The following is a 10,447-nucleotide window of genomic DNA, read 5'->3' as shown; positions in this document are numbered from 1 at the left end:
AAACAGATATTAACAAAAAGTTTTTTAGATAAAGAAAAAATAGAAGATAAATCATTTTTAAAAGGAAGTAAAGGTTTCCATTATTGTGGTACATGCCAGGGTTGTTCATTTAGAACAAATAAAAATAAAACGGTTTCCCAGTTTGTATCACTGGTTACCAAAAAAGAATACAAAATAAATACATTTATTAATTGTTCAAGTAAAGGGATAATTTATTTACTCACTTGCCAATGTGGTTTTCAATACATTGGCAAGACAATACGTAATTTAAAAATCCGGATTAGAGAGCACATATATAACATTAAACGTAAATTTCTGAACCATAATGTATCTAAACATTTTGCTGAAGTACACAACGGGGACCCGAGAGGTATAGAATTTATAGGGATTGACATGATTAAAACCCACTGGAGAGGTGGGGATAAAGAATACACTAGGATATGCAGAGATGAAATGGATGTTCGAGCTGGACACCATGCTCCCAAATGGTCTGAATGTTGACTTTGAAATTAATAAATATATTTAACTTTTCTATTTTACTTTTAAGAAGCAGTAATTTAAATATTTTATATTTTATATATATATATATATATATATATATATATATATATATATATTCTTTCTTATATATTTTAAATTTCAATTTGTGAAATTATACCTTTTAATATTTTATATTGTATTATGCTTTAGCTCACTTAACACTATATTATGTGGGACAAAGTTGTTTAAGTATTATTTATTATGATATGTTTTCCTTTTTCTTCCCTTCTTTGCTTGTATGGGCTTATTTGGTAATCTTTACGTTCTCTATATTGAAAATGTATGGACTTTTTCTAATGACGGTTCCCACACGTCATTCTCGACGAAAACGGAAGTAACGTCAGGACGTGATGACGCAGGACGCGTCCTGACGTCAGAACCCGGAAGTAAAGTGCCGGTAAGACGGCGAAAACGGCGCCAAATTAGGTTTAAAAGGAACTCCTCGCCTGAACAGAGTATAGCACCTCTGATGAAGGCTTTGTGCCGAAACGCTTAAGGTGGAACATGAGGACATTTTGGGACGTTTTCCATATTTATGGGACTTTCCTTATTTCTATAATTTGTTTTATAAAGTTTTGTTTTAACTAGTTTATATTAAAAGTTTGTGTGCAATCTTCAACCTGCGTTCCTGTTTTTTGCACCAATACTGGGAAGATACCCATCAAGAAATTTCCTGTTCCAGTCCATAGGATTATTTCTGTTCAAGGCGCTTAGATTGAGCCAGCTTCCAATTGGCTCAGTGTATGTGAGTTCAATGAATCCATTTTTATTTGGTTTATTTGACGTTATTACCCTATATTATGTTTTCTTTTTTTCAGTGTTATCCTCAAAGTGGGTAATATTTTTCTTTATAGAGTGCTCTCGCCATTTTGTCTTATTTTATCACTTGTGTTTATTTTAGTGGTTTATTGTGGCCCACTAAGGTGATTGTAGCACCAGTGCCTGTTCATTATCTTTTCACCGTGTGTTTTGTATTTTGTGTAAAATCTAATTATGTTTAACAAAATGAAATTTTAAAAGTTTATAAAAAAATATATTGAATCTTTTAAAAAGCTTATCTAAAAATATTAAATCAAGGCCATGATGAAATGTGCAACACCACAATCTAGTATTTAATCGTATAGATTTTTTTATCGCCTTAAATAAATCTTCCTATGACACATAATGCCATAATGTGTTAATTCTTAAACAATTTACAATAAACACAATGTTATCAAGCATTGTTGAATGAATACAATTTTATTGAAGAGAAACAGTACAGGTAGGTAGTAAAGCTTATATTTACAACATATGAGTGAGGATTATCCTAAGAGAAGATGGGGAATAGAAATATTTTGAGTTTGCAAATGAGAATGATCTATGGATAGTGAATACCAAACAGATCAATATAGCAGATTGATAATATATAGTGCCAGTGATTTCACTACAATCTATACTTTCACTTTTGCACTAATATATGTAGAGGCGTGGCTAGCTTCTACTTTAGCAGTGGTGTCCGTGGCCAGAGCTATGTTTGCTTTTGGAGAGGTGGCTAAAGCCCCTCCCACTGCTTGCACTGAATCCTCCCTTATGATCACTTGTACCATGGGACTTCCCTCCTGAGCTGGATTTTCCTCCAGTGCTAGAATGTAGCACAGCTGAAAGACATGAATGTAGAATATTAAACATTTGCTGAAAAACATGGATGTAGAGATGTAACTATGTGTACTTGACTGGACTGAAATCTTAAACCAAAGAAGCAGCCATTTTAGGTCTGTAATAAAAATGAAATATAGAGAAAAATATACATAACGAGGGACAATTTGCAAATAAAAAAAACATTAAATTAAAAAAAGTTTGAAGAATCAGAGTTCTTAAAATTACTATTAAAATGTGTTTTATTATAGTCTGAATTTTACTTAAAATTTTACATTAAGATCTATTACACATATAGAGTAAGCATATTACTAAGCACATTTGTATATGTATGTGTGGGTGACCACGTGTTTGTGTGTTACATGATAATCAGCAATTGTTACTAACATTGCCTACAGTGTAAAACAATGTATAGATCAATTTAACACTGGAAAGAGGAAAGTGACAGTGTACCTTATTCAGAATTTAAAGTGTGACATTAACAAGTGAGTTACACGCTTAATCTATGTATGCATATGTCCTCGTTAACATTTAATTAAATTGTTTAAATATTGCCTCACTTACATATATTAACAGAGTCATGCGCAGTCAACCTAAAACAAAACATAAAAAGTATTAGTTTAGCACTAAATGACTTTCTCACATTTCGTCAGAATAATAAGTGGTAATAATGTAATGGCATTTGATTTTAAATGTATAGCTCTTTAACATTTGGGATTCTATTTCAAATGTATTTTTTTTTTTTAATTAGAACCTTAGTGAGTTACTACATCTGTAATATGTGTTCTACTTTGTAACCAGTATGGAATAAAGGTTAAAACAGCTGGTATGTGCCAAATGTTTACTGGGAGTCTGTCATCCCCAAGAAAAATAATGTTTTGGCTGCCTGTGAGGCCTCAGTCCTGTATACCAAAATAAGTATATACATAGCTTATAAAGGGTATCATGTAGACAGTCCGGTCACATGACCCAATACAAATTAGCAAGAATATATTCCATATTCCTTTTGTAAAAAAAATTGTTCTTTTAAATAAAGACAACATGAGATATAGCACCAATAATTAAAGGATCACAGCCCCGTTTTCCTGACATTATATACCGTATATACTCGAGTATAAGCCGAGTTTTTCAGCACATTTTTTGTGCTGAAAAACCCCAACTCGGCTTATACTCGAGTCAATTGTCTGTATTATGGCAATTTGCATTGCCATAATACAGACAGGGGCTGTGGGGCTGCAGAGAGATGTTACTTACCTTCCTGCAGCTCCTGTCAGCTCTCTCCTCCTCCGCCGGTCCGTTCACCTCTTCTGTCAGCTCACAGTGTAAATCTCGCGAGAGCCGCGGCTCTCACAAGATTTACACTGGGAGCTGACCGAGGTGCTGAACGGACCGGCGGAGGAGGAGAGAGCTGACAGGAGCTGCAGGAAAGGTAAGTAACATCTCTCTGCAGCCCCCACAGCCCCCTCCTACACAGTGCCCATCCACTGGACCACCAGGGAAGGAGAGCCCCCCCTCCCTGGCCAGCTAGCAAGCAGGGAGGGGGGACAAAAAAAATGTATGTATATTAATAATAAATATGTAATATTTAATATGTAAATATGTAATATGTAATAATATGTAATAATGTATGTATATTAATATGTAATAATGTATGTATATTAATAATAAATATGTAATATTTAATATGTAAATATGTAATATGTAATAATAATAATAAAAAAATAAAAATAATAAAATAAAAATAATAATAAAATAAAAAATAATAATAAAATAAAAAATGTAATGAAACAAAAATAAATATTAAAATAATAATTAAAAAATAAAAATGCCCACCCCCCACCAAGGCTCTGCATCACACTCTGCATTACACACACACATACACACACTGCACTCATACACACTGCATTCATACACACAGCATTCTCATACACACACAGCATTCTCATACACACACACTGCATTCATACACACACACTGCATTCATACACACACACTGCACTCATACACACAGCATTCATACACACATGCTGCATTCATACACACACACTGCATTCATACACACGCTGCATTCATACACACGCTGCATTCATACACACGCTGCATTCATACACACGCTGCACTCATACACACACACTGCACTCATACACACACACAGCATTCTCATACACACACTGCATTCATACACACACACTGCACTCATACACACACACACTGCACTCATACACAGCATTCTCATACACACACACTGCACTCATACACACAGCATTCTCATACACACACACTGAATTCATATACACACACTGCATTCCTATACACACTGCACTCATATACACACTGCACTCATACACACACTACATTCTCATACACACACACTGCATTCTCATACACACACTGCATTCATTATATATACACACTGTAAATAAATATTCAATTAATATAATTTTTTAAGGATCTAATTTTATTTAGAAATTTACCAGCAGCTGCTGCATTTCCCACCCTAGTCTTATACTCGAGTCAATAAGTTTTCCCAGTTTTTGGGGGTAAAATTAGGGGCCTCGGCTTATATTCGGGTCGGCTTATACTCGAGTATATACGGTAATCCTTGGGGGACTCTCACCCTAAGGGTCCCCCTCCCGTGGTGCTAAAGGTGTTAAAACCCCTTTAGCCACTTACCTTTATCCAGTGCCTGGCTCCCTCGGCGCTGGTGTCCTCTCCTCCACCGCCGACATCAGCTCCCGAGTGGAGCGGAATGCGCATGTGCTGCAAGTGCCGCGCACGCATTCAAATTGTCTATAGGAAAGCATTTCTCAATGCTTTCCTAAGGACTCTCTACTCGCTGGATGCAAATTTTGCATCCAGTGTTGCAGAAACGCCTCTAGCGGTTGTCAGGAAGACAGCCACTAGAAGTTGGATTAACCCTGCTATGTAAACATAGCAGTTTCTCTGAAGGGAGGGACAATGCACGCAGATCACTTAATTGAGCTGAAGTTGTATAGGTGACTATAGTGTACCTTTAATATCCAGATACCATTTAATACTATCTTTTAAATTGGAACTCTTAGCACCAGAAAAACTGTAACTCAATATAGTGTTTAGATGAAATGAGACTTCACTGCAGTCTCCACAATGTAAACACTGCCTTGTCTGTTAAAAGGCAATGTTTAAATCGTTCCTCTAGAAGCTGCAAGCCTGGCAAGGCTGATGTTTAGAATCCTCAGGCTGTGTGTGAAGATGCTGTATGCTCTCCATAAAGATGTATTGGAAAAAGGCATTTCTATGAAGAGATGCTGATTGGCACAGTGTGGAGATATCTATATCTATGTGCTCAGTAGGCCCTGAATGCTTATCTACAGAATATTGGTTAAGATATTCAGTAATTATGATCTCAGACAGGGATGGAATGGCGGCCTTAGAAAGAATGTCATGGAATGGGATTTAAGGTAAGTGAAACTCTTTTATTTGAGTTAGAAAGAGGGGCATGAATCTAAATAGCTAGGAGTACCTCGAACATTCAAAGCTTATATTTGTCTTTCTAATTTCTAGTTCTCCTTTAATGCTTGTTGCTATTTCCACAACTTTCTCACAAACACATATTTGTTATTATGGGGATAAGTAAACATGTATTACAAATCAAGGGAAGTACTGCTATAATGTCTGATACAGGTGCATTGTTTTAGAGATTAAGACTTGATGCAGAAGATTACTATTATAGAATAAAACAATAAAGAGCAGATTGAAGAACTGAGATGTTGAGATTAAGAGATTGCTACTAAAATGTAACCTGCTAAAAGACTCAATGATGAGAACATATAGGAACATAGAGCTGTACGTCCACAGTTAGAAACCTGATGAATGTACGGTTTGTATGAATACCTAGTAAATTCTCAGTAGGATATTGCACTCACCTGCCCTCCTCTCCTTCCAGCATCTTCCTGTAGGTGGCAATCTCAATATCCAGAGCCAGTTTCACATTCATCAGCTCCTGGTATTCTCGCAGTTGGCGTGCCATTTCCTGCTTGGCCTTCTGTAGAGCACCTTCCAACTCAGAAAGCTTGTTCTTGGCATCTCTGACAGCAGATTCCCCACGATCCTCAGCTTCATTTATTGCAGATTCAAGTGAAGAGCGCTGAAATGTTTTTATACATTAATACATTACTTGTACTTACACTTCTGTTTTTGAGAGTAACTGTTTAAAAGGAATACAGTTGGGAAACGTTAACAATAGCAACTGTAGTGCTGATTTTGCTGAATCTAAATTTATTTGATTTTATCTCTTTAATTACCTGGTTAACTGACTTGAAGTAAAACCTGTTTTACCTGTGCTTTCACATTGTCGATTTCTCCTCTTAGTCTCTGAATCGCACGATTTAATTCACAGATCTCATCTCTGCTGCTCTGCAGATTGTTCCCATTTCTTCCTGCCGCTGTCTGAAGCTCCTCAAACTGCCAAAGGCAAAAGCAAACTTAGTATAGAAACATTTTTTTTTTAATTCTTTATTTTTGTAATATTTTTGTTTGTAAAGGGGGAAGGGTACAGAAGAAAAAAACAGGGGGTTAACATTCCTGTTACATAGTGCATATAACATGTGCAAACAAGTAGTGATGTGCTCATGGTAGGCTTCTTTGTAAGTCTGGGTTGGGTGGGTGTCGGAGCCTCTTTTATCGTCTTGTATTATACTTTTTTGCTGCTCCAGGACTGGGGGGGGGGGAGGGTACAGAACTCAAAGGGATGGGGTACAGGAGGCCTTAGTGTGCCAGTCCTCTATCTTGTGTCTTATTTGGCCTAGTTTCTGCGTCTGTTACCTTGTGATGTTCTGGTGAGTCTTTGTAGTGATCTGTGGGCGCTGTTGGTGTAGGATAGAGGAGTGTGGGGGTGTAGGGTGGAGGTTCCTTTCCCCCTTTCAGGGGTCGGTGGTGAAGTAACTGTAGCGCTTGGTGGTCTTCGTCAGGGGTTTGTGGTTTGGTGTTGGAGATAAGGTGTTTGAGTGCTAGTGATTGTGGTCGGTCGCCTGGGGTGTGAGGGGTTTATATCTTTGGTTGTATTCTTTCTTTAGGATTGGTTCTAGGGCGTTTAGGCTTGGTGGAGGAGGGAAGAGTGAATGGGCTGAGTGACAAGAAAGAGAAAAAAAAAAAGGAGGGGGGGGGAGGAGGGTGGGTTTTCTTGGGGGTCGTTGCCCCGTAGTAGGTGAGGGGTGGGCTGTCTACGGCCTTCTTATAGAAACATTTTTTATAGGTAATGATCTGCATGATTTGAATTGGATAGACTCACCCGTGACTGGTACGTGGCCTCCGCCTCAGCTCTGCTCCTGTTAGCAATGTCCTCATATTGAGATCTGACCTCAGCAATGATTCCATCCAGGTCCAGATCCCGACTGTTATCCATGGACACAACCACTGAGGTGTCTGAGATCTGAGCCTGGAGCTGGGCTATTTCCTATAAGGATACAAAGAACAGACGAGGCATGGTTGTAAAATCCTCTATTTTCTATTTTCTCACGTATAATAACTTCTTATTAACATAAAGGCATTCTAATCTGACATACTTAGATATATTTGGGGTTGTAACTATACTTCATATTTGTTTTGCATTCCTTGTACAATGATTGATGTCATGGATATTAAATCTTTCCAAATTAGCAACAGAGAAAAGTGAAACTATATTTACCGCATCATACAGAGTCCTCAAGAAATTGATCTCTTCATTCAGGGAATCAGCCTTTCCTTGTAATTCCGCTCTATTCATAAAAGCTGCGTCCACATCCTGAAGAAGAGATGAATGCATAGTAACAGTAAAATTATAGATATCTGTTTATATTTGTTATTCTTTTATATATAGATTCAATTTATGTGTGATATCACTCACCCTCTTTATTCCAACAAACTCATTCTCTGCAGCAGTGCGTCTGCTCACTTCTTCTTCATATCTAGAACGTTAAACATTAATAACAAGCAAACAGAATTCTAAATATACAGGGTGCTTTTTATTACGGAACTTAATGTGTTGGATATATATGATGATATATCTCAATAACTCCATGGTGTTGCAGTACTAGTGAATTAATTTAATATATGTATTTATTTATTTATTTATTTATTATATTCTGAACTATCCAAAATAGCAGCATACCTTCTCCTTAGTTCTTCCACAGATTGCTCCATACTGTTCCTTTCTGAGTCCAGACGTTCTCTTTCACATCCCAGACTCTCCAGCTGTCTCCTGAGGTTACCAATAAAAGCCTCAAACAGTGGTTCTATCTGAAAGTGGGCACTTCTCTGTTCTTGTAATAAAGACCACTTTGTCTCCAGCATTTTATTCTGCTGTTCCAAAAATCTAACCTAGAAAAAAAATAATTTTATACTTTTTGTTAGAAACCATATATATTTAGTACAAGGTGTCTAATAATATCTTAGAAAATGTGCAAACTGTACTACAAGTGACATAGAAGCATGAATTATTTCAACATGTAATGAAAATATTATTTTTATTATTATTAATATTAGACTGCAATAGAAATTGTTATAACCCATACAAGTCTCTAGACCAGAGATGGGCATCCTTTGGCTCTCTAGATGTTGTGGAAAACATCTCCCTTGATGATTTGCCAGCATTATGACTGTAAGAGCATTATAGGTAATGTAGTCCACAACATCTGGATGCTGAAGGTTGCCTAACCCTGTTCTAGACATTACTTTTATCCCAAAACATTCAGAAGTTAGTAGCTCGTTCTTTAATAGCATATCTAGATAAAATAGTTTCTCTTCAATAACAATAGTTAACACTTATTGTAGATCTAGCTGTAATTACATTGCACATACTTAGATTGCATTATATAATATTTAATTCATAAAAAAAATATATAAAAGTGCTGGTATTGGTAGACATTGGCTTCTGCAGCAAAAAATACTCCTGAAAGCACACTATTTTGATGTAAACTGCAAACTAGTTTAATTTTGTTGTCTCATAACCTCTTGAAATTTAGACGTAAAAACACTGACTGATACCAGTTTAAACCAAATATGGCTATAGAAGTGTAAAATTAAGCAACTTTTCCCCTTGTTTTCCCTCTGCATAACTATTTTAAGAAGGAATAGCACATCCGCATACTGCAAATTCCGTTATTTCTTTAGTCCACGTATTCATTAAAATTATCTCACCTTGTCAATGAAAGAAGCAAATTTGTCATTCAGTCCTCTAATCTGATTCTTCTCTTCAGTCCTCACTCGCTGAATGCTTGGGTCTATCTCCAGGTTGAGAGGAGCCAGAAGACCTTGGTTCACAGTAACGTTGTTGATACCTCCAGAGCAACCAGATCCCCCAAATCCATAACCAATACCTCCAATACTGAAACCAGATCCATATCCAGATCCATGTCCAGATCCGTGTCCAGTTTTCCCAGAATGGCAGCTTCCCATTGAGATCTTGTTTCCCCTGGAACCCATACTATTGGCACTTCTGCTGCTGAAGCAATGCAGGGTCTTATGACCATGAGCTGCTGATTTGGAGGAGTGAGATAATGTGTGGTAAGAGCTGCCATGTTTAGGAGAAGCCATTGAACAGGAGCTGAAGTGCTTGTGTCCAGAGGTACCAAGGATGGAGTGATGAGACATGATGTTACTCCTTGCAGATCAGATGTAAGGATGTAGAGATCACGTTAAGTCTGCTCAGGCGATTTACATCTTCTAGGCAAAAACTCACTCTTTTTATACTTCAAATGGGTGTTGGCTCGTTCACCCAAAATAATGTTATTAGCTGCTATGATCATTGTTTGGGAATATTATTGCTGTCTGATTTCATGGAAATAAAACTAACACACCTATGTCATCAAAGCTAAATGCATTTATTGTTGGCTTCCTTTAGTTTAACCCCTTAAGGTCGGTGGGCATTCTATGACTTCCATTTTGTTTGGTCCAAAACGCCGGAGGGCGGCATAGAATGTTCCCGCCATTCTTTGTACTTACCTGGTCCCTGACCTTCCCCCAACGGCAGTTGCAATCCTGGGGTCTGCCTGGGAGCTCAGGCACACCTCCTCTGCCCGAACCGCCGCCCCCCCCCAGCCATACGGCCTTTGCGATCACATGGCTGGAATAGCCAGCTTATGCACTGACTGCAGGGGGCCTGCCTTATTAAAATTAATAAAAAAGTTTAATAAAGTAAGTAAAAGTACTCGGATCATATATATAATCTAAGTACTTTTATATACACATACACATACATACAACATTAATAAAAGTGTATTTTAATATTAATATATATATATATATATATATATAT

At 37.1% G+C, this 10,447-nt stretch overlaps 1 protein-coding gene and 1 long non-coding RNA gene across 2 annotated transcripts; both read right to left on the bottom strand.

Annotated features, from left to right (window-relative positions):
• Window positions 1-1,760: 1,760 nt before the first annotated feature.
• LOC134570589 (uncharacterized) lies at window positions 1,761-2,770 on the bottom strand. The gene is made up of 2 exons (XR_010085155.1): window positions 2,740-2,770; window positions 1,761-2,177 (listed from the first exon to the last, which is right to left on the bottom strand). It is a non-coding gene; the product is annotated as an uncharacterized LOC134570589 (long non-coding RNA).
• A 3,306-nt stretch (window positions 2,771-6,076) lies between these two features.
• On the bottom strand, window positions 6,077-9,837 carry LOC134570573 (keratin, type II cytoskeletal cochleal-like). The gene is made up of 7 exons (XM_063428513.1): window positions 9,331-9,837; window positions 8,303-8,511; window positions 8,039-8,099; window positions 7,841-7,936; window positions 7,445-7,609; window positions 6,493-6,618; window positions 6,077-6,301 (listed from the first exon to the last, which is right to left on the bottom strand). Exons 1-7 carry the CDS (start codon window positions 9,781-9,783, stop codon window positions 6,077-6,079), a joined length of 1,335 nt encoding a protein of 444 aa, XP_063284583.1. The 5' UTR covers window positions 9,784-9,837.
• Window positions 9,838-10,447: the final 610 nt, after the last annotated feature.

Source organism: Pelobates fuscus, chromosome 1, assembly GCF_036172605.1.
Source record: "Pelobates fuscus isolate aPelFus1 chromosome 1, aPelFus1.pri, whole genome shotgun sequence".
Lineage (NCBI taxonomy): Eukaryota > Metazoa > Chordata > Amphibia > Anura > Pelobatidae > Pelobates > Pelobates fuscus.
The sequence above is the reverse complement of the archived record's forward strand: the minus strand, read 5'-3'. Positions and strand labels throughout refer to the sequence as shown.

Bases quoted from the DNA above. Each gene is read 5' to 3' on its own strand.
- LOC134570573 (XM_063428513.1), bottom strand. From the start codon at position 9,783: ATGTCTCATCACTCCATCCTTGGTACCTCTGGACACAAGCACTTCAGC. The intron at 6,619-7,444 runs GTGAGTCTATCC...TGCCTTTGGCAG, and splicing joins AGGCCACGTACCAGTCACGG to TTTGAGGAGCTTCAGACAGC. The intron at 6,302-6,492 runs GTAAAACAGGTT...AAAACATTTCAG, and splicing joins TCGACAATGTGAAAGCACAG to CGCTCTTCACTTGAATCTGC.